Consider the following 24,367-nt stretch of genomic DNA (forward strand, 5'->3'; position numbering starts at 1 on the left):
CTGGAGAAATTCTTGGTGCATTCAAATGCCACAGTGCATGTTGACTCCTGCTAGCTTTTCCTGTGCCACGTAGACTAAATCCTGATAAAGGGGAACTAGGATAGGCTGTAGCCATCTCCTGTCCACCCCATGGGGTTGCATTCAACCTTGGAAACTCCCTATATTCTTCTGAGTGGTTGGGGTACAGCTTGATCTAAGGCTTTTGCTATCTCAGTCCTGCAAGTGTGTTTGCATCTAAGCATTTGCATTACTTTAGGAGAGGAAAGGAAAGACCACAAACTGCTCGCTCCTACATGAGAACAATTATCCCATGGATAGCATGGGGCTCTTCACGCCAGGACGAGCTGAGCAGTCAGTGTAAAGCCCTCACAGTTTAATCCCTCAAGCTCTGTCAAAGCAGGTCAGTCACACCAGAGGGGAACGAGCATGGATATCATGATTGTCAATCCCATGCACCGTTCATTAGACCGAGCATTTAAGTGGAATTGCTTTCTACAGACAACTGTCTCCCAACTGCGAGACTCTCAGTTGAAAACTGTGCAAAAGCCAAGCTGTCAAGGTATCTCCACTTGGAGATTAACCCTGTCTGAGGGGCTATGGAGGCAGATAAGTCATCTTTATCTCCGGCACCAGCTATCTTACTGAATGTGGATTCAATGTGGGGGAAAGGCACTGCCACCCCTCCAAACAGCCAGCTCCCAGCCCAGCAGCACAGATGGGGATTTAGGCTACAATGAGAGGAGTTTCCCAGCCCAGCCTGGGGGACCTGCACAGCCCTCATCCCTTGCTTATCCTCATGTGTCACCATAAAGCAGGCTGGGGCTGTCCATGGGAAACATGAGAAAACAACGCTGAGAGTCATGTTAGGAAGAGGAAAGCACCGACTGGGGAGCAGCCAAGGTCTGACCTTTTCTCTTGGTGCAGTGGTAGATCTGGCTGTGCTCCTGGGAGATCGGGTAGGGGTTGGCAGGCGGGAGCAGGTCCTGGGAGGTGCTCGACACCCCATTCTCGCACTGGTACTGGGAGCCCAGATTGGAGGAGGCAGAAAGGACCCTGGTCTCACCACTGAAGGGGCTGTGATTCGAGGACACTTTTTGTCTCACTGTGCTCCTGGGAACAACCGGGTACTCTTTACTAAAAGCAAAGAAACAAACAAACAAAATATCAGAAAGTCAATTAGTAAATAGATCATAAATAAATGGATTAATAAAGAAAGGCAGCACATTAGCGTCATGATGTTTGTTCAGACTCTCAGGCAGAGACATCCCTCCCAGGAGGCTGCAGCCCAGTCACACTTCATCCATGCCGCACTCTTCCATTTCACTTTCCTTTCAGTATCTTTCCCTTTAGATTTGTGGCTCTTCCACCACAATTGCCTTTTACATCTCTACATACAACAGATACATGCAGTCACAGCAAAATACACAAGATTTATATTTACATATTTTAGTAGCACTTATAAAATACATACTGTTTGTATTGTATATGTGGATGTGCACGTGTGCACATAAAAACCACGTTTCTGCCAAGCTGTCTTGGAGATGGATTAAATATTTAAGTCTACTTATTCCCCCTTATGGTATTTGTCCCTGTTTATTTCCCCAGGGTCTGCCAGGCTGGTTGTCCTGGATGGGGGATCCCTGGAGCAGAAAACAAGCTCCACTTCAGAGCACTTAGGAAAGAGAAAGGAATAAATCAGCAAGTCCTGCTGCACACCAGAGCCACACACCTCAGCGGAGCCAGGCTACGAGGGGGAGCACTAATGGAAAGTCTGGTTCATTCCCTTGCTCCGAAATCTGGTTTGAAGCAGGGATGCTTTGCCAACACTGGCTGGAAATCCCCTCTCCTGCAAGACCCTATAGTGTGTTTTGGAGACATTTCTCCAAGCACATCAGAAACGTGGCCAGACAAGACTATTCCTGCTCTGCAGGAGAGAGAAGTGAAGCTCAAAAAGGTCTCAGAGCCTTCAGCCAAGGTGCAAGCCTCCCCCTGAGCTGCCTCCAAGACTGCTGGGAGCTCCCTGAGCCAAGCACTTGCTAAAATACCTAAAGACCAGGTAGTACAGCAGCACCTCACAAAGTACCACCAGGCCTAGAGCAGCCATGACCCAGTACCAAGATTCCAATGCAAGCTTTCTTCTTCAAGGCTATAACAATCAAACCAAGCTGCCTTTGAAGTACTCTACTCGTCTGCCCAAAATCATTCTGCTGAAGCAAGGACAGATCCTTAAATCCCACCAACAGGCTCACCTTCCGTGTGAGGGAGGAGCCCTGAATCTCCAATCAAACCCTTTAGAGAGGACCTATCACTGTAGGAACTCAGAGCTTATATACAAAGTTTAGCAATAGCATTTACATAAACCTACTCAACAGCAGGGAGCTTCCATCCAAACCCCTCCTGTGGTGGCTGCCAGAAACATCAGCAACCGGGCTGTAATGGAGGGGAAACTCACCCAGGAGCTCAAACCCAAGTAAATGTCTCTCTCCTTGTGCCACAAAAGCTTTCCAAACCCCAGCCACTGGTGGCTTGCCAAAGAGAACCCATTCCAAAGGTGGGGTTTCTTCCCCTGGAAGCACAGCAGCTCCTCCCCATGGGAGCATGGCTTTCCACCCACTTGGACGGGCTGAAGAGGCATCTTTTTCTCCTGAAGTCTAAACTGTGCACAAGAACAAGAGAGAGATGGACTGGGAGAAAACAGATTTATCCCTCAGACACACAAGACAGTGATGGATGCCAGGGTATGTGGTGGGCTTCAAAGGACCTCTTTGCCTGTGGACACCCCACACCAACATTTCCACCCTAGTAGCTCTTGCTGCTGGAGGGCATCTTTGGTGGCTTTTCAGGAAGGTCAATAGCTGTGGCCTTCAAAACTCCTATGGCCTTCAAACCTTCTAGGTTCTAGGGGATTTTCCAGCCCTACCACGTCATGTTCTGGAGCTGCCTGCTCTTTCACACAGCAATACACATGGAAATAATACCAGCACGACACCCCAAAGCTGCACCCCCACCATGTTTCCCTTCTAAGGGGACAATCCACAAGGAGATGATACATGGACCTTGCCCTCATCTCTCCTTCCATGCTGCATGGATCGACTGGTTCCTTCTTCCTCATCTCTAATACTACCGACACCAACTGCCCCAAGAAACAACAGAGCCTCACTATTACTTTCAGTGGGTACCTCTGAGCTGCGATGGAAGAGAAGGAGGAACATACCATGACATGATGCCACACCATGTTCTCAGTGGCTTTTCTGGAGGATGTAGAAGTGATTGTTTTCACAGTTTCTCCCTGCTTCAGTGGGGAAGAATTGGATGTCTCTTGGGGATGTGGGATTAGGTCTGCATGGGGGTTTCTTACAGTAAATTCTCACAGTAGATCACAGGGACCCCATAGGTATCAGACCCTCGCTGTGTGAAGCACCACACGAACACTAAGAAGCCATCCTCATCCTAGATACTTCTCACCTAAATCAACACTTCCTCTGAGCTGAGATGGGTGAAAAAATAACAACCTGATTGGTTTTTTTTGATAATACAAGTTTTCTTTCCATAAAGGAGCTGTATGCCTGAAACAGCAATATTTTCACCCTGAGTGCCAGCATAGGTGATGTCAGGATCCCACATTCCCATTGTGCACTGGGGACCGAATTCCTTTCAGACTGCTTTTCCCAGGGGACACAAAAGCCTCCATAAGCATAGAGAACTGTGGTTTTCTGCAGGAGCTACAGTGGGAGCAGGGAGTCACATTGGAGAGGGAGCAGGTTGGAGACACCAAGTTTCCAAACAGCAGTTCCCAGGAGGTATCGCAATGACTTCTCTCCAGACTGAAATATTTCCATTTCAGTCAAAACATGTTGGGTGCTATTTTTGCCAAAAAAATCTACTATTTGAGGAGGGAGAGGAAGGAAAGTATTTTCTAACCAAATAGCTCAAATATTCTCTTTCTTTCAGCTTGCTATTTTTCTGTACACAAAGGCAGTTATCTCTGTATTCCTACCTGTTCCTTCCTTATAGGGGCTCTAATAAAGAGATATCTTTGGTGCCTTGTAAAGCAACATCATAGAATCATGGAACAGTTAGGGTTGGAAAGGACCTTAAGATCATCCAGTTCCAGCCCCCCTGTCATGGGCAGAGACACCTCACACTAAACCATGGCACCCAAGGCCTTGTCCAACCTGGCCTTGAACACTGCCAGGGATGGAGCATTCACAACCTCCCTGGGCAACCCATTCCAGTGCCTCACCACCCTAACAGGAAAGAATTTCCTCCTTATACCCAATCTAAACTTCCCCTGTTTCAGTTTTAACCCATTACCCCTTGTCCTATCACTACAGTCCCTAATGAAGAGTCCCTCCCCAGCATCCCTATAGGCCCCCTTATGCCATCCTGAAATATTTATACTGTTTCTTGAGCCCACTCTACATGGACCGAACAAACCATTTGAATTTGTCCTTCTGTCTTTTAAAATGTTTTGGAGTGGGTTTTTTTTTTGCAGCACCTAAAAGTCACTATTCCCAAAATAGCTGGTCGCAATCCTCAGCCACAGTTTAATGGAATGAAAGGTTTTGTCCACCACCAGCACAAAAATGACTGTTGTGTCCAGAAATTTCGCTATCCCAAAAAACTGCAGCTAAGTAGGAAGGCAGGAAAGAAAAAAAAAGCTAAAGCTGGATTTACACAGACAATATAGGAAACTGTCCACACGGCAAGGAAGAGACTGGGCCAGAATGTCAGTTTTACATGGGGGTGTTAATGGGCTTTCCTTTTTTGCATTAAGAATTGTAAAATCAGAAGGAATCGGTTAGGGGAAAGAATTTACAAGGAAGGAAACTGTCGTTGGTCTATTTAAAGTCTGTTGGAAGCTAATGATGAATATTCAGACTGTAGTTGGTGTATTACAATAGCAGAAGGGGACTGGAAGGAAGGGGGGAGCCGCATTGCACAAGGTGCTGTACAGTCTCTGCACCATCAGGCTTCCAGCTGAAGGGCCACCAGGAGAGAATATTACTTGGGTTTTCATTAAACCTTGGGGGAAGCAATCAGGGATGAGTTCCAAGTCTATAGCAAAGGAACTCAGTATGAAACCCAGACTCCCACCTGGCCACGTGTTTCCCAGACCTGTAGGATCGGACATTGGTTCTGCAAAACCATTTCCTACAAACACGCACATTCCTCTTTAGAGTTAATAACCCTGACCCCAGATGAATCTTTCCTGCGTTTCCCTAGCACTTACACCCAAATCAGACCTCTGCCAAGTGGAGTTAGTGACCTCTGTCTCATTTTCTCTCATTACATCTTCCCCCTGGCCAAATAACATTGTCACCACGATGCACTCAAGAGCTCCCTCTGATCACTTATGCCACAAATTCATATGTAGCAGAGAAACCAAAAGAGCAAATTCAAGGTTTTGTAATCTCAGAGCTGGAAATCTTGTTGGCCCCTGCAAACTGATAAAAACTGTGAAAAAGTATAAATATAGACCTTCACGGAGTGATATCCAGTCAACTTTCTTGCCTATCCGTGTGCTGCAAGACAGTAAATATTGTCAATGTCTTTTCATGTCAGACTTGAAATTTCCTAATGTACCAGCCAACGCACAGTAAATGCAGCTGCCAGCCAAAAAACTTGTTCAAAATCTCTTTGAAGATCCATGGTTTATAACCAGAAGCTTCTGCACTGAAACATGCAACCCCTACTGACCCTAAGCAAATTATTGTAGAAGATGCTTCTGATATTTCTGCAACAAAGCCTTATATGCCAAGGCTTTCCAGAGCTGCTGCAGCTCATGGTAACAAGACTCCAAAAGACTTATTAAATGTCAGGTCCCAAGGAGCACACTGATATCTGTTTGAGGTCAAGATGAGGCATGATATGGAAGAGGATTAACCCACTGTTAGCTGCTGCATCCTTTGAAGCCCCCAGGCTGGGCACTGTCTAGATCTTGTTCACAATGACAATTCCTAACCTAAAATCTGATCAATCAGTGGCCAACTGCAGCAATTCTCTCCACTCTTTCCAAATTGCCAGAAACCTCCTTAAAATTAACTGCTCCTTGGTCACTCACTACGAAAGGACAAATGTTTGCTGTCCTAGAAGTCCTGTCCCCTTTCACACACCCAGCACCTGTGGATACAGGGGTGCAGAATCAGTCTCCAATTCCAGATGTGCAAATATAACTCAAAGGCATTTGGTTTATATTTCCCAGGCCACCAATTGTTGTCCTTCCTGCTGAGACTTGAGAGTAGGAGAGAAATGGAAGCCAGCCATAACAGATATAGAAAGAGGAAGAGAAAATGTAACTGTAATAAGTACACCATCACCCAGGAAAAAGAAACAAACCAGAAAACAATTGTCAATTGTCAAGTGCATTCATTTCAGATTATTTCCACCATACTGAAATAAAATCAAACTATTCTCATGAGCACTTGAGAGAGTTTGTACTGGAGAGTTTGAAGCGGATAAAATCTACAGCAGGAAGGAATTGGTATGAGGGAAACTACTGAGTACTCCCTTCAGCCTTACCCTCAGATCAAAAATGAGCTCTCTTTGCATGGGGACTGCCCACAGAAAATAATACCCTAGATTGGACATCAAGTCAAAGTGCTTATTGAGGAATATTAAGATGTTCACTGCAGTGTTCTCCACCAACATATCAAATGTCCTGGCCTTTTTTGCCAGAATGTGAAGGGATCCAATAACCCTGGTTTGGGTGCATGCATGGTACGTTAACAACCAGTGCCTCATCTGAGCAATGCAGCCCGAAGAGATCACTGTAACAAACCCAAGAACCAGCAGTGAAAAGAACCAGCTAGAGATATAGACTATCATTATCAGGCAGATAAAAAGCTGGATTCCTGAAGACAAATGCCACTGTTCATGTTGGACTAAGACGAACACAAAAGGAGCCAGAGAATAGATGTCGGCCAACAGAGACAGCGTCATCATCCCTTCCTGCTGTGCCAAGCTTCTGCAGATGAGGTCCTGCTGGGCAGATCCCTCAAAGAAGAGGTAATGGAGGAAACTGCAGCTACCCTGTGTTGCTCGAGTTGATTTTCACCCTTTAAAAGAGCTGTGGATACCCTCCAGTGAAGCCTGTAGAGCCTTATTTTGGATTTCATCTGAATTCCATCAAATTCTATAGAATACAATTCAAGCCTACAGTTTCCACTGGGGCTTTAACCAGGAAAATTTCCTTGGGGACATTTCTGGAGGAAAGCATCATCTCTCCAGCAGATGTTATAACTCCAATTCTCACACTGAAAATGTTTCAGACAGCATGTGGCTCTTGGGAGATTTCAGTGCAGAACATGGGAAATGATCGTGAATGTAAAGATGCAATGAGAAGACTCAAGAAGAGAAAGGTCATTTGCAGTGGACTGAGACCAACTTGCATCAAACAGACCTATCAGTCAAACACGACGTTAGCAGGGTACGTAACGTCAAATGAACTACACTGCCACTTGTCTTTGTCCATAGTTCTGGGTCTGTGTTTCACTTTGAAAGGTTTCAAGATATCCCTCAAGGGAGCCAAGACCCACCCTTTCACATAATCATCTTCTCTCTCAAAAGCTTTCCCAATGAGAAGCTTCAAAGACTAAATGGCATTAATTTGAATGAACAGTAACAGCGGCCTGAGAGTTTCAGCAGCTCTTCAGCACCCATAATAACTGCTGAAGACAGCGGGAGTTGCAGATGATGAACAAAACTTGTTTAAATGCTCTAACAGTATTACTCTTCTACAGTGCTTTAGCCCCAGACCCACAAACACTTCTTCCCCACTGCATTGTGGAGGTCACAGATTTAAGATACAACTTGCATGCAACCCCCCAGGTCACCCAATAGCTATGGTTTATTAGTACAGTTGCATTGACATGGGGCATTTTAAGGGCAAAGTCCTACACTAGCATCTGCAATGCAGATCTCATTGTTTCTCTGCATCAGCTTCACCCTCTGAGGGTTTCTGCTGCATGTTTTGCTCTTGCTATCCACACCAAATTCCCTTTGGCACAGCAGAAGTTCTAAGCAGAGGCAAAAGGAATTTTCACAGAGATCCAAAGGGAATACTTTGCCTAAAATTCCCAGTGTCACAACTACTTCATTTTACCTGCTTTATGTTTTCAATTGCAGCAGGAGCACAGGACACAGATGCCATATAACTCGCATCCCTCTACGCATTTTCCTCTAGTGTGTTCTCCTTTTTTCTTCATTTTTTTAACCAAGAAAGTCACAAACTTGATCTCATGCTCAGAAACTTGAAAACTTTAAAAACCCTGCTCTCCCACAGCACTCATCCTGTCAAAGAACCTGCTAAAGGGGTCCCGTGCGTCTCAGGAAAGAACAGCAGCAGGAAGAAGATTAACATGTATCAGAAATCACTGTTCACTGGAACTTGGATCTCCTTTGGAGCTCATGGCTATACTTTTCAAGTGAAACCATCTGCCTCTGAAACGCTTAATATTGCTACTGAATGAAGTTTTCTACCTGAACAGACTTACTAGCTTTTCTTCTGGGAAACAGGAAAAGCCAATGCAGAGACTTTGTGAAGGAGAAAGCCATGAAGAGAAATGGACTTGCAAAGACATCCCCATCTACCCAGATAGCCAGAGCACATAGAAGCAAGCAGAGATGGAGGGAGAGTCCTCAACAAGACACCCGAGACCATGCTGTGAGCTCACTCTTGCATTGAAAGATGTCTTCTGTTTCGCCTTCTTTTCTCTTAGTCCCTACTTTTTTCCAGGGGTAGGCATTCAATGGATGAACCATCAGGCCAAGTCTCCACCAGCACCTAAACCTACTTCTACTTTACCCCACTGCAAGGCCTGCTCTGAGCTGAGTAGCAAACTGGTTTCCCTCACATCGTTTGACAGCTCAACGTTCAAGGAGACCACCAGGTCTGGCCACATGGTAATTTAGGATGGACTTTATCTCATGTAATTTTAGCTATTTAAAAGGTAGGCATCTACTCTAAGCAAATTGTTTGGACTCTGCAGGTGAGAAAGCAGAGGGAGGGCTCTTCATCCACTCTCCTATTCATGGGGTGAGGTCTCAAAAGAAAGCAGCTTTGCTCTCTGGAAGCTCCCATCACTCTCTGCTTAACACAGAAGGAGCACAGACACCAGCCCAGGCTGGGGGCACCACTTCCAGGCAGTATCTTCAACCGCCACACACCTACTCCCATCCGATCCAAACCCCACACAACACATAAAGGTCTAGTGCTGGAAGCACATCTTCACCAGGGCTCATGCCTCTAAGGCTGCTCCAAGGTGTGCACACGCTTTGCCCATAGCTGGGGCCAATCCTCCCCAAAAACGGGATGCCACAAGCCAGCTCATACACCCGACTGGGTCAGCGCTTTGTCTCCTGGGGTTTGCTTCTCCCAGGGCTGGTTTCAGCTGGGAGATGTTCCTCTGCAATAGCCCTATGCAGGGAATTCAGAAACATTTGAGACTTAAATAAAGAAAACACGGAGGTTTAAATAAAGAAAACATGGAGCATGCAAAATTCATTCCCTCCATGGCTATGCCCCTTAATGAGATGATCAGTGACCTAATTTATATCAGGTCACCAGTTTTCGGTACAAAAGGCTGTTGTAAGAAGTGCTTTTTCCAGCTATTTTTTTTCCTATAGGGAAGAAATAGCACTATAAATACAGCCCACCCTATTCTCCAAGGGCATAAACAGGCATCACTGCTCTAAAGCCAAGAGAGACTTACTTGTACTTGCCAGGTAGGGAGTAGGTACATCACTGGGAAATAATGTCAATACATAGGCACACCACATACATTTATATATTAAAATATATTTTAACATATATTATTATATTTTATATATTTAATTATATTTTAATGTATATTTAATTATATTTTAATATATATTTGTATGTTAAACCTATATAAACCACAAAGGTAGCTCATGCTTCTCTAGCATACTCAACCCTGAATGGCTCTTTATCTTAAATACACATTTTATATATATATATGATTTATGTATGTTTTCCTATATTTTTATATATAATTTTGCATATATTCAGATATATATTAAAAGGCACGAAGGTGGGCACATATTTCCGACCTTGAATAGGTCTTTATTTCACTATAATAATCTTATCCTGCTCTCCCTTAAAAAAAAAGACATCTTTGTAAAGCTGCACAGTCATTTCTATGCTATTGGCACAGAGGATAAGTTATTAAGGAAGTGAGCATCAAAAATCATCCTGAAAAGCCGACACTGTGGATTTTAACCCTTCCAACCCTGCCAGGCCTGAGTGGGTGTGTTGATAGATTCCAAGTGCTTCTGTTCACTGTATCATCAACTATGACCGCAGGCCTGCATAAAAATGCCAAGCAATTTTTAGCACAAGCTCAGCATGGCTAGATGCCATGCTCTTCATATGGCATGAAGCCCTTCTAATAGTCCTTACTGTTTTACCTCCTCCCCCCCCGGCTCCAAAAAAACCCCACCATGAATGTAAACCTTCAAATCTTTCCATTGACCATAATGAAAGGGTAGTTTAGCAGCAAAACTGTGCAGGGGACATCGTTACTCAAGTTCCAGTAGAGGCTGGGAGGCTGGCACGGGAGGGAAAAAAGCTATTTCAAGTGGTAGTACACCCATAAATAAAGAAATATTGACATATTATGCCAGGATCTGTGCTGTCGTTGGAAAGGGCAGGCAGGGAACACAGGGCACATTCAGAAGACCACAGAGATTATTTAGATGGAGAAGAGTAACTGTTGTGTATATACATTTTATATACGTACATATATATATGTAAAAACAATTATATATATATTTTGTATATATTGGATTTTCTGAGTCTGAGCCTGAAAATATTTGTACACCTGAGCACATTTGCCCATTTGAGTAGGGTAACAGGTCTAAGTGCTCCCAGGATTTCAGGCATTATTTGTTGCCCATCAACATGATATGCATGGCTATGGAGAGCCGTGCTCAGGTCACCATCTATGGCAACCAGAAAAGACTCCTGCATCCACACCAGCATCTGCGCTCCAGCCCTCAATGACCACCTACAGCCAGCTCCTAGGTGGGTGGTGGAGAAAACCCTCCCAACAGAAGGTCACAGCACAGGTCTCTACAGCCCTCCACTGACAGCCAGCTCTGCTGGTCCTGAAGAATAAGGGATCTGAGTCACTCCTGCCCTCCTGGATGGAAAATGTTATATTGAGCATCTCCATCTGTCTTAGGTATAATCATGGGTATGGCGCTGTTCCTGCAAAACATTTGCACCAGGAAGCAACTTGACACATGGACGACGCTCCAAGTGAAGTGAAAGGCATGAAGTTAAGTATTGGCAGGCCCTGACATTTAGAAAAGGACTTTAAACAGGATTTAGGCTTGATTTTCAGCTTAAGTACTTACATCCAAAACTGACATTCAGAAAGGTCTCTTCAGCCACCTGGCCCTGGAGATCCCAACATTTCTAATACCTCCCTTCTTCAACCTGAAACCATCACGTCTGCACTCCTCCTCTGCATTTCCAGAACTGACCACACAAACACTCCCCTCCTGCCTCTGAAAGCCAGAAACCAGCACAACACAGGTCTCTGCACTAAGATCTCCAAAGGCATCTGGAGCATCTTTAACAAACCTGCTTGCAGAACAAGGCTATGAGCTTCGTCTCTAAAGCACTGCCCCCTGGGGAAAGAAATATCCCACAGCTCTTCTGCAGCAGCCTGGTGACCAGAGCTTCTCAGAGCTAGCCCAAGTCTCTTGTTGTTTTAAACAGGTTTAAGCCCACACACAGCCTCAGAGACATTTGCTTAGCCCAAAGCTAGAGGTTGTTCTGGATGGGAACAAGTCAGGAAGGAGTACAAGATCCCTGTGGCCAAGAGGACAAACCACAGGTGAGATCCTGCCTCTGTAACCCAGCAGTTAAAGCATTCACCTCGGAGTGGGAAGTCCTGGATTTTGGCCTGATGGTATTTCAAGAGCTTGACGTGAAGCACACATGCAGATGCCAGAGAAGGGACTGCCCCTAAGTCCTGGCTTAGCTCAAGCCAAAGGTGACATGCAAAGCAAAGCTCAGGCAGCTCTCACGGTGCTAAGCAGGTCCCCATGTCAGAGGCACGAGTTACCTCTGCATCCTGGACATCCTGTGGAGCTCCATGTCGTCGCTGCCGCGGAAGCCTTTCGCAAAGGGGTTGTTCTCAATCTTTAACTGGGTGATCTGAAAGGGAGGAAAGGCAACGGGTTCATCACAAGTCCAAGGCATGGCCTGGGAGAGAGGGGATATTGTTTATTAAACCCAAGCCGATAGGGATGTGGTGGAAAACACAGCTTTCAGGAACTCAAGTCTTCCTTCAGCTCAGGCACTGACCACTCCAGATGGGCCTTCCTCTACATCGCTCCACTGGAAAAATATCTCCTGTCAACAACCTCTCGCTTCTCTTAGGCTTGTCCCTAACACATGGGACTGCACACACACACACACAGATTTCTCTCTGGAGGAAATCTGCTTTCTTAGTGTTACTTTCATTTTGCTATTGGGACAGAAAAGGCTGCACTGACTGCAGGACCAGGGAGGAAAGTCACATTGCCTGAACAAATCCCACCAACACTAATAAGTATTTTCTCATCAATGTACAGCCATGACCAAAACCTTACCTCTCTAACCCTGTATCCCACTACTCAGGCTGCTGAGGCTCACCCTTTATGTATTTCAGACCAGTTAAATGTACTCCAGGTGCTCCACATCTGACATCCCTCCACAACCAGCCCCACACCTGTAAGCAATGCATGGACTAACTTCCAGATTTACCTGGAGGACAGCTCCACCTCTGACCATCATGTCTCAAAAGAATATTTGCCTCCCCATTCATTCTAGAAGGAATTAACAGGGACTAGCTTGCTCACTTGGTTGGCTGCCTTCAGCATCTAAAACTTGTCAGGATTAATCCCTCTCAGACTCATAACTTTGATCCTCTTATATATTAGAGAATATATGCTTATCCAAAGCAACTGAGGTGTAATCCTCTCCTTCACACATCCCTCTTGATGGCTTAGGTGAGTAGGTTTTCTCAAGCCAGGGTTTGTCATTTAAGCCAACAGTAACTGTGGACCAGCAACACCCTCAAACACCCTAGTGATATCATATGAACTCTCTCTGGATGTCAAATGCAATGGAAATGCTTTGGGGTCTTTGCAGAGCAGGACTGAATCTGGATCAGATGTGATCTAGCTGCGATGTCCTAATATTGAGGCAGAACAGACAACATTTCTCCTTCTTCTCTTTCTCCATCACTGCCTGGCAGTCCAAGCCCTTAGCCAAGAGTTGGGAAAACCACTTGCATTTGCCCAGGAGAGAGAGTCCTGTGTTTGCCATTGGAGGAACTCCTTGTGCTCACCGCATTTTATGGAAACACTGTCTTTCCTTCCTATTGAAAGTTGGCCAACAGGAAGGAAAGAGCCCAAGATTAATGGTGGGAGAACAGAGAGAGGTTCATGTTCACCAAGTCAAGCACACGCAACTGGACCCTCCTCTTTGCCAGAATTCAAAGAGAAAAACCTGGCTCAGCTAGTGTCAATAGCAAACCCTGCCAGGTGTCTGCACAACCAGATTATTTTGCTATTTTCTTGTCTTAGAGCATGTTTTTTTCCCAAAGGCTATTTGTTCACTTGCCATTTTTGCCTAATTGAGCCTCAAAACTCACACAAAGACCCCTGTCACCCCTACACTTGCCGCCATGGGCATTCCTATTAAATCAGGACCTAATGTAACACCTAAACAGGGCATTGAACTACTTTTTTTTTGGTCATACATTTCAGATTTCAAAGAGAAGGGTAAACAACCGATCTATTTGATCCAATTTGCCATTCGAGCCATTTCCTAGCAGTAAAATGGGGGCACATTTAATAATTATAAGTCCTTCATAATTAGACAACCAGCTGAGTATTTTGCAAAGAAACTACCTACTGGTTTCCACTATAGAGGTGGTAGCACTTGTGGAATGAATAATAGGCATTATTCAAGTTTTTGACTGTTTCTAGGCAATTTGCATTCTGAAGCACACTAAATGTACGAGTTGTCCTCCCTTGCCGAACCCAATGGCAATATTTGCTTGCATAAGTGAAGTCCTTCACTGAGCAAGGATTTACAACATTGGCACCGGCACACAGATGTACAAAGGGCCAGATTCATCTCAACCTAACCGAAGGCATTTTAACCAAGGCGCCTGCACTGGGAACCTCGTCTCTCAGTGTTCCTGCTGGAATAAGTGGTGGGAGATGGGGACTGCCAGAGGGCACTGGGGCTCTGAGGTGGGCAGCATTGCCTTCACAGGTCCCCAACTCTCTCCATTCACTGGAGGAGGAGTCATCAACATGCTAGCCCCTGATTTGAGGGCCTCAGATGAATGCTGTGTCTGATGAATCAAGCCTTTATATCATAGAATCATAGAATGGTTTGGGTTGGAAAGGACCTTAAGATCATCTAGTTCCAGCTCCCTGCCATGGGCAAGGAAGCCTCACACTAGACCATGTTACCCACAAAACGTCAGACAAAATATCATATGGGCCCTCAATCTTGTCAATACATTGCTTCATGAGTAGTCCCTAACCTGCATCATGAACACACTTAATGAGCAAACACACGTGTCGGTAGCAGAATGCCCCAAGTGAAGCATAACCAATTTTAACCTCCTTAAAGTTGGAGATCTGCTAGATTGAAGGCATCTAGAAACCAGGAGCTAGAGAAGGTTTTAAATTAGGTCTCAGCATTTTGGTGGGCTTCAGATGGATTTCAGGAGAAGCTTTCTGAACAGTTTCCCTAGATGGTAACTCAAGGCATTAGCCCTAGCATTAAACCAGAAGAGTCCATGCCAGATTTAACAAAACCCTATACAACAAAACAGAAAATAGAGAAGGAGGTGGTGAATCCCTGCTTTAGAAAACAGCCTGGGGAAGATATTTTGTTTGGCCAGTTTTTGTCTGACTTACAAACTATTTCAGAGGTGGAAAAGCAAATGAGTGGGTGGAAATAACCTCCTTCTGGATCAGCTTTGCCATAGCAAAACTCTGTTTAATTGACTATAACTCATTGAGGGGGGAGAAAAAGCTGTCAGAAAGTCAAATGACAATTACATCATGAAAAATAAACTGAAATACAACGTCCTGCAAAGTCATTAAGACAGAATGCCCAGGGCTAAATTATACAGCACTGATTCAATAAAACCATAGGGCTACATCTATGCATTTCTTACTTAATGGCAAAGCTCGCTGCTGACCGCTGATGCGGACCCTTCTGAGACGAGAGCTTTCCAGAGTGAAGCCTCCTAGACTGATGCTTTTCAGGGCTTGTATGACCCATGGGTTCATCTTCACTTTAACAGGAAGCGACAGTTCCCAATGAAATCTCAACACTGCTCCTCTGCATTCCTTTCTTTGGGCTAACTGACCACAAAGCACATCTGCTGAGACATTTCCAATAGCATCTTTAGCTCCAGCATGATAAAATTTGCATCTAGTTGCATCAAGGAAAGACTCTTTACAAAACTGAAACATTCCATGCAAGGTATATGCCCTGGGCTCTATTTTATTTACTTCATTTGCCATCTGCCAAATTGGTCCTACTTCTTTGGAGCACTTCAGCTAAGAGAAAAGATACTACCCTGACCCTCTCAGGCTCTTCTGGAGGCACTTCTGAAACTGTCTTAAAGGCTGGGCATTGTAGAAAAGGGACTTCATGTTCTGCAAGGGATGGGGAGCCTTAGTTTCTGAGCTCTTTTCTTGTGAACATGAGTGGTAAAAAAATCACCCTTCTGGTCACCTCATTTAGTGATGAAGAGGTTGAGGTGTTTTCCCTCAAGCTTAGCACACAAGGACCTCCCCATGTTGTGGGGATAACATGCTGTCCTTGCCCTGCAGGTAACCATGGTCCTGCTCAGCATGCCGGGCTTCAGGCTCGAAAGCACAAAGCCTTTTTCTTCTGCACTCTCACATACCCCAGGTGGAAACCAAGTCAGTGGGGAGGAGGAAGCCAAACCCGAAGAAGTGGGAAGGAAAGCAATAGCTGAAGACAAGGTGCCTGCTGAGACTACGTACATCTGGCTGGGCCAAACAGAGGAGCTGGATGGGGAGCTGGGACTTGGAGCCCAAAGTAAAGGCCAGGAGAAGGGGGGGCTGCTGGCAACAGGAAGAAGATGATGAACCCAGAAGCCAGTGAAGGAAATGGGAGGGACTGAGAGCTAATGGCTGGTTAAAGGTACTGGTGTGAGACAGAGGAGCTCATTGAGGAGGCTGTTGGCTGGACTGGGAGACAAGAACGGAGGACGGGAAGAGACAGACCTTGCACAGTGTTGGATTGGGGGTGGGAAGGAGGTGGGTCAGAGGCAGGAGTGAGGCTGGAGGGAGATAGGATGTCTTTGAGGAGCTTGGGCTGAGAACCCCGTCCCATGCCTGGCAGGCACAAGACTGAAGACAAAGGTGCAGAGGGAGACAGGACTGGTTCATACACAGGTTGTGAAGGACGCAAGACCTCTTGAAGGAAGCCTGTAACGGGACTAAGCATTTGAAAGTAGAGATATGAGGAGCCCTGGAGAAGGTCAGTGAGGAAAGAGCTCACTGCAATCCCGAAGCAACCAAGGGGTGCCCAGAAGCCACCAGTCCCGGTAATGAAGAGGAGATACATGGTCTCACCTCCCTTAACTCTTGGGATCCCTGCCTCTCTCAGCACCTGGGGGACCCACCAAGTAAGCAGAGGGGCTCCCCCTTCTTGCCATGGATATGGGAAGACATGGAGAAGACAATGGCTCCAGGCTGGGCAGGGAGAGTGTGGGGAACACAGCCCTGCAGGGTTCCTCCGGGGGACTGGACAAGGTCCAGTCTCTGCACAGTGGCACTCCATGGAATGCCAGCTGGGCCGCTACATTGGTGACCTCTACTGAAGTGAAGGAACTGCAACCAAAGACAAGGAGAACCAAGCTCTCAGGACAAAGCACCCCAAGGCCTGCAAGATACCTTGATAGAGAAGCAGAAGACGACATGCTCAGAGAAGAGACACCAAGTTAACAGTGCTCTTTTAGCACAGGGGTCTTTCTGGGGGTGGGATGAACCTCTACATTCAGAAAGCCACCCCCAGGACATTTGTCTATGCCCACTGGCATCTGGGAGCGCATCCAATTCGTCTTCAGACAGATCCTTCCCTGGCTTTGCTACGGTGGATATAGCATTTCTGGGTGCCTATAGCATCCCAGCTGGGATTATGTTTCCTTAAAGGAGTTTGGGCTACCAAGAATGTTAAATAACGTCGGGGCAGGGGGAGGAATATTGGCATAAACCTGGATATCCTGAGGAGGGAAAACCAATATAAAGCCCGAGTCCAGCTAAGGGGGAAAGTAGGTTGTAAAAATTAATGAGAATAATTGTTGTGAATTCTTGCTTTTGAAAGAACCCTCATGAGGGCAGAACCTTAATTATTTCTGTCTATTAGGGTTCATTTCCTGGTCCTAAGCACTGAGCTAGTACCTAATAAATACAAGCTAGTAACACAATGATTTAAGCTACAGCAAAACGGGACTTAACTGCAGGGGAAAGTTAATATTAGGGACTCAACCTGATTGCAAGCACCCATTGTGTAAATGGCAAGGAAATGAAATGTGCATGTGACCTATTTTAACACCTCAATATTTGGGGGGGGGGGGGGAGCTGGGGGGGTTGCAGGGTCACAGTGAAGGGGGAGGCGATCGATCGAGCTGCTGACAACCACACTGAAAACTTTACCTAAACTTTCTTCATAGCTTAAACCTCCTTTTGGGCAGCGAGGCTGGGGAGGGGGTGATCCCAGTGTGCTTAAATGTCTTTTCAGGCTGCCTAAAATATCAGGGGAAATAAGCACAAGTCCTACACTGAGATTGCAGCTGTGCTATTGAAATGAATTGAGGGATCTGAACTCGGGTACTTCTCTAAGCTGTGTAAGCATAGGCTCAAACTCTGGGCCAGTCATACAATTAATAATATAGTTTACCTATAATGTAGCTCTTGAAACCTAAAACGCATGAATTTGTGTACATATATGTGTAAAATGCATGGGTGTATAAAGCAATGTGTAAAATATGGTGGCAAATACATGTGTGATTGTGCAGATAGGAAAGCCTATGTGAAGGATGCATTACAGGTGATGGATGGGAAAGAGGGATGGCTGGAAATGGGAAAAAATAGGTAGTGCCTTGACAAAGAGAGGTGGGATGGAGGGGATGGACAGGCAGACCCCCCTTGGGGAGCTCCGTACAGACAGGCACAGACCAGCGGGACTGTGACCATCATTTATGGCAACAGGAAACACAGTCTGCATTGCAACATGGGAAGATGTTTCGCCAAGCAAAACTTGGGAAAGCTGAACATGGGGGTCCGCTTATGGAAAAAGACCCACTTGCCACCCAAGGATGTCACCCCTTGCACCCAGCCATCATCTGCAACATCAGCTACACACCACCGCAGCACTGCTATTATTCCCCATCTGCACTGGGGCAAGCTACAGATTTTATTCCCTTCCCTGGAGGGAGATGCCATTTGGGGTAGCTCATTCCCTGGTTTCTTTTTATGGCTCTATCTTCCTCAATTGGGCTTTATCTTGGGGCTACAGCCACTCTTTACTCATTTTCCCCAATGGTTCAGTGCAGCGAGAGGAGAAATGCGTGTGTCGGGGAGGGGAGGGGGGATGTAAGTGTGTGTAAAACGTGTAGGGGGGTGTGTAAAATATGTAGTGGTGGGTGCATGTGTCTGGTGGGATGCGAGCGTGTGTGTCTGTAGGGATTCATGCGTTTGTCAGTGCCTATGTTTTGACATAGACGGATACACAGATGTCATTTCTTATCAAACAGATGTTGTTGATTTACAATCAAATAGCCCTGCTCCTCCTAATATGGCACTTTTCCCAAACTACTGTACTTCGATGTTTCTGCTTTGCTTTTATTTGCATGATAGTTCCTTTCTCTATAAACCAGTCCTATTTTTCATCAAAGGAAAGCAGTTAAATTCAGGTCTGTTTTCTCAGAGGGAAATGCCTTTAAAACGAGCAGTGTGTCCTGTTTTATTAACTCCCAGTTCTATTAATATTATATTCTTTCTCTGAATCCATCAAGCAGAAGTTAAACTTGATTTTATAGCATCCACAGCGGAGTTATAATTTAAGGCATAATTTGGCGGGGACTCAGTTTGGATTCAGTTTGCTTGTCCTGGTCGTGCCAACAGCTCCTATTTTAAAGGGCAGGGAAGTATTTTCTTTTCTCCTTAGTTACGGTGAGACACTCTTTCTTCCCCAGCTCTCTACCTCCTCTCTACCTCTACTCCCTGCAACTGCTTTGCCAGCTGATGGCCGGAGATAACACCGTTGCTTTGCATAGGTTTAGGAGCTCCCTACTTACACCTCCAGGAGAGCATCTAGGATTTAGCCAGGGTGTCAAATGACCTTTCTCCATTTGAAAAACAATGATTTCGCTCTGTCAAGTGCAAAGGAACCATCCTACCTGCCCGTAAGTACAACTAAAAGCTTGTAGAAATTGCTTTGTATGAGATTGAGGGGGGAATTTGCCTTCTTTTTCCCCATAGAAAAATAATTGGCTTTTCCTGGGGCTCTGCCCTAGTGATGGTCTGCAGGCAGCAATGAGGGGCGGCTGGTGAAAGGCATCACTAATACATCTGCTGAGGACTCCCACCCTGAGCCTTCCTCCTCCTCTTTCTTCCTCGAGGGATGGGGAAGCCCAGAAGATGAGAAGCGGGGTCCCCCAAAGGGGAACCAAGCCAAGAAAACCCTTATTTCAGCTACATTCTGCTTTGTTCTGCTCGGGCAGGCGGGATCTGATCTTGGGGTCAGAACCTCCCTTTCCTTGCAGGGCCCCCCCGCTGCCGGAGCGTTATCGGCCCCCGGTTGCTGGGGGAGAGCGCCGGGCTCCCCCCCATCATCACCAGGCTGGAACCGGCGGCAGTGGGGGGGAGATAAAGGCAACTTCCCCGGTTGGTCGGCTCCTCTTGGAGCAACCCATCCTGTTGAGCTAATTCCCCCCCGGGTCGCCCTGAGCTCAGTCTGTGGATGCTTTGTGCGGCCAGGAATAACAGAGGGGGTGGGACGGGGAGGTGATGAGAAGGAAGGGGGAGAAGGGAAAGGGAGAAAGGAGGGGAGGTGGAGGGAGAAGGGAGGAAAGGGAAAAGAAGGTGGTGGAAAAGGAGGAGTGGGAAAGGAGAAAAGGGAGGAAAGGGAAAGAGAAAAGGGGGAAAAGGGAAAGGAGGGATAGGGAAAGGAAGAAGGAGAGAGGGAAGGAGAAAGAACGAAGGAAACGGAAAAAAAGGGGGGGGAGGGAGGTAGGAGAAAGGAGGGAAGGAAAAGCGGCAGAGGGAGGAGGGAAGGCGGGGGACGCCTCGCCGGGGCGAGGCCCGGTCCAGCCCCTCACCTTGTGGTTTTGGTAGGAGGTGACGGCGATGAAGGCGGTCTCCGGGAAGACATGGGTGCAAAAGGCGGTGTTCTTGGAGCCGAAACCGTTGTTCTCGTCCGCTTTCACGATGTGAAGCCGGGGCTGGTATTTGTGCATGGAGTTCAGGATGATCTGGCAAGGGAAGAAGAAGAGGACATCCCGTGGGAATGGAGGGGGCACAGAGTGGAGGTGTCCGGGGAGAGGAGGAAGGGGAGGAGAAGGGACCGCAGGTGCTGGCACTCTCTTCCCCAACGCCTTCGCTCTCCTTAGCCCCCAAACCCCCCCCAAGTGTGATCTCCATCACTCCAGAATCCCCCACCCCAGTCAAGCAGCCCACCAGGGCCGGTGATGCTGTGAAAGGGGTGCTCATTCCCTGCTGCTCTCCCGCCTCCATCCTTGGCCTGTGCTGCTGTGTCCCCAAGGGGGAAAGCGGAGCTGATCCCCAAACATCCGTGGGCATCCTGAACGTGCTGCTGGTGAGGGCAAAGAGACCAGAAGTGGGGGGCTGAGGGATTTAATGTGTCCCGCAGAGGATGGGAGAGGAGGAGGTCGGGGACCTAAATTCAAGATAAAACGCGGGCCCTGCTCGGTACCGGGTTAATCTCGGGGGAAGGTGGCGGGGGGCCGCCCGGTCGCGATAATGACTGCCGGACCCTGGCGACAGCGAGACGCAGCGCGCCCCGCCGCCGCCTCCCCGTCCCGTCCCGTCCCGGGGGTTTAAGCAAATTGCTTTGACATCCAGGAAAGTCGTAGACATCAACGGTGAACGATCTAATGGCTTTTAATTTCATTACAGCGACTCTAATTGAGAGGCTCCTGGTGCAGCTCCTCCTCTGAAGTCCCTCATTGTCTCCCCAGCGCCTCCGCTTTGTTTAGAGGGACTTCTCCCCAGAGCCGCCTGTTCGCAGCGGGGGATGCCCAGCCCCGGCCCCCCAGTGATGCCCCCCAAAACCCCACCGAGGGGGTAGGAGAGGTCCCCCCATGGCTGCGTTGCTGTGGGGTCCCCTCTCTCCCCTCCTCCTCCCCGGGCAGGAGTGGGAAAAGTGCTGAGCCCTGGAAAAAAAGCTCTTGCAAAGCACTTTGTCCGTAGCTCAAGGCAAAAAATGAACCAAAATTGACATTAGAAAAGAAAAATAAGATAAATGCACCCCTCCCCAGCTGAGGTGAAAAGGAGCTCGTAAAAGATGCTCAGCACTGGGGTGGGGGCTCTCTCCAACAGCTCCCTTCCTCGCTTCTCAGCGACTACATGGGCAAGCATTGAATAGCCCGAGATTTATCACTAAAAAGCGAAGGAAAAACAAAAAGGAAAGAAAAAAGCCCAAGACTTGGAATAAAAAAAAGAAACTAAAGTGTAGAAACGAGACTGGAGGAAAATATGCTCTTGGAAAGAGATGGCGGGATCTGGACTCGCATACCCCTTTAAGTAATTATATATTTTATAGAGAGATATATATTATTCATACACGCGCATATATATTCGCTCCGAGGACCAAGCATCTTTGGGGAGCTCCGAAGGAGGGCTGGTTCTGGCTGCAGAATTCACACAAGCTTTCATGGCCCCACGGGTCCAGCAAAGCCCTTTTTATGTCCAAGAAGCTCTAGCGGGATTTCAATTACTTTCTCATTATTATTATTACGGTCTTTAATTATTGCTGCATTTTCTTTGGATCGAGGGATCCGCACGGTTTTAGGTCCTATTTCCCTCGAATAATTGTGCCTGATTGATTTTACCTGTTGGGCAAACTCACGGAGGCAGGGAGCAGGTTTTTAACGCTCCATGGGTCCCCATGAGATTAAAACCAGGTAGCTGAACACTCAATTAAGCCGGGCGAGTTTCTCCCACTCGCGGATTCTACCCCTGGGGATCTGTAACCAATTCCCATGCAGTGCTGAGAAGTAGCCCGGGTTTAAGGTTTATCCTTCCACTTCTCGGGAGAGGGAGGATCCTCCATTGGGGTTTACCCCACTCTCTCAGGCAAGAGAACAACACCCCATCAATCCGCTGGATTTGGAGATGGGTGACATTGCCATGCCCTTGGTAGCGCTAACAGTGGTGGGGGGACCACGCGTTGGTGCTTGACACGCTGGGGGGGGGGCTGTGCCCCTTTCCCTCCCTTCTCCCGTACTTACATGTCCGAAGGGATCGAGGTGGTTGTTGGTGAGTTTGAGCTTCTGGAAGGAAACCAACTGCCTCATCCAGTGGGCGCCGGTGGCCGGGGAGTCGGGGTGCACGTACAATCGCCCAGGCATGGCCGGCTCTGCCTTCCCCGTCACCGACCTGTAAGGAAGGGGGGGGGACACGGGCCCTGAGCTCCGGCCGGGAAAGGATCCCCTCCTGTGGGCTCCTGTTCCCCATCCATCCCCTCCCGTGGGCTCCTGGTCTCCACCCTGATACACACCCTCTCCCGTAGGTGCCCCCCACACACACCCGGTTGTCCCCACGCCGTTCCTGGGGAGAAAAAGCGTTTACAAACGCTGCTCGGGAATTAATTGAGCTCTCTGGCACCTCTCCCGCCGGAGCTGGCTCTCGCCATTTCCCCGTTTAACCCCATCATTCCCCCCCACCGCCCCCTCCCTAATTGCCGGCGCCCAATCCTTAGAGATGGAGATAGTCCCTTTCTTATTGCAATTAAACTATCAGCTCTACAATAGCCAATAATCCCATCGTCAAACAGGATTACAGTTATCGTTAGCTAATGGATGCCTTTCCCAAGGACCGTGGGAGCATCCCGAGAGGCTCAGGTGAAGACCCTGCACCCAACACCTCTCCTTTCCAGGAGATAAAAATCAGCACTGAGCACCTTATTCATGGGTATCCCCAGCCCAAAAAGACCGACAAAGAGATCTCCTCCTTCCCCTTTCGCCACGCACACCTACCATTTATTATCTGCAAATTTGTATCTGTGGTCATCCGCTGGTACAATATCCATCAGCAGAATGTACTTCGTTTTTGGATTAAGTCCAGTGACCTTCACTTTGTAACTGGGGAACATGCGCCTATGAAAAACGAAATAAAACAAAGAAAAACACAGGTTAAAAGCGGAGAAGGGAAAGTTTTCCAAGGTGGTTTCGCGTGGGTGTTTGCCGGGGGGGGGGTGTCATTTAACAAAAGGGCAAAGCCACATTCTGCCTTCCCGGAAGGCCAGGGGAGGACTGCAGCCTTCCTTCCCCTTAGGGGGGATGTTTGGATGCTGCTGGGTGCTCCTCCAGCCCCCAGCTGAGGCAAAACAGGCGATTCATCAAGGCAGAACCGTAATAGGAGGCTGGCGGGTTTGATATTGACCCAATCGTGTTCTTGCCGGTCTATTCCTATTTGTATTCTTTGTTTCGACTCCCCCTTCTTTGAACAAAATCTGATCATGGGAACTTTAGAAGCGAGTTACTTCCCTCTATACATAAACGGCTGGAACAGGAGGGGAGATTTGCCAAAGAAATATATGTATCTCTATAAATATACATACTTAAAATACACATATTTCAACCACCTCTATGTGTATCAACAGTTGAATGTGTAGACGCGAAGAAAGAGCACCCCAACCTACAGGCACTCAGGTGTCCCACCAAATCCGTGCGAGGGGGACATCAGCAAACACACCTGACAAAGACTTGGAAACCTCTCGGATACACGCTGAAGAACAGGGGCTTTTCGAAATAGTTTCCATTACTGCAAGGCAGGGACTTAAAACATTCGGTGTTATTTTAGTTTGCGCTTTCCAAATATTTAAAAATAAAGCCGATGAAAATGTATCCCTGGACTTAAAATACGCCTAAACAAAACCCCCACACCTCTAAAAATACCACCCTCCCTCCCTACCCCAGCCTCGGGTTCTTATCTCTGCCATAGGGCGGCTGGGCTGGGTTTTAATGCTTGGGGCGGGGGGGGGGGTGTTGAAGAGGGGGAAATGGGGATTTACTTTAACTTTTAAAGGAGAAGAAATCCAGTT

At 47.2% G+C, this 24,367-nt stretch overlaps 1 protein-coding gene across 4 annotated transcripts in view; it reads right to left on the bottom strand.

The window, feature by feature from the left end:
- TBX5 (T-box transcription factor 5) overlaps positions 1 to 24,367 on the bottom strand; it is a 44,106-nt gene that overhangs the window by 8,454 nt on the left and 11,285 nt on the right. For all 4 annotated transcript variants that reach the window (XM_057411360.1, XM_057411362.1, XM_057411358.1 and 1 more), the window contains exons 4-8: positions 23,301 to 23,420; positions 22,554 to 22,701; positions 20,403 to 20,555; positions 12,096 to 12,187; positions 908 to 1,134 (exon numbers count right to left, since the gene is read on the bottom strand). In XM_057411360.1, coding sequence (XP_057267343.1) covers positions 908 to 1,134; positions 12,096 to 12,187; positions 20,403 to 20,555; positions 22,554 to 22,701; positions 23,301 to 23,420 — 740 coding nt within the window. The remainder of the gene's footprint in view (positions 1 to 907; positions 1,135 to 12,095; positions 12,188 to 20,402; positions 20,556 to 22,553; positions 22,702 to 23,300; positions 23,421 to 24,367) is intronic.

The sequence above is a fragment of the Pezoporus wallicus genome, unplaced genomic scaffold (genome assembly GCF_028554395.1).
Source record: "Pezoporus wallicus isolate ANWC-B61680 ecotype Strahan unplaced genomic scaffold, APGP_CSIRO_Pwel_v1 contig_6401, whole genome shotgun sequence".
NCBI classification, from domain to species: Eukaryota; Metazoa; Chordata; class Aves; order Psittaciformes; family Psittacidae; genus Pezoporus; species Pezoporus wallicus.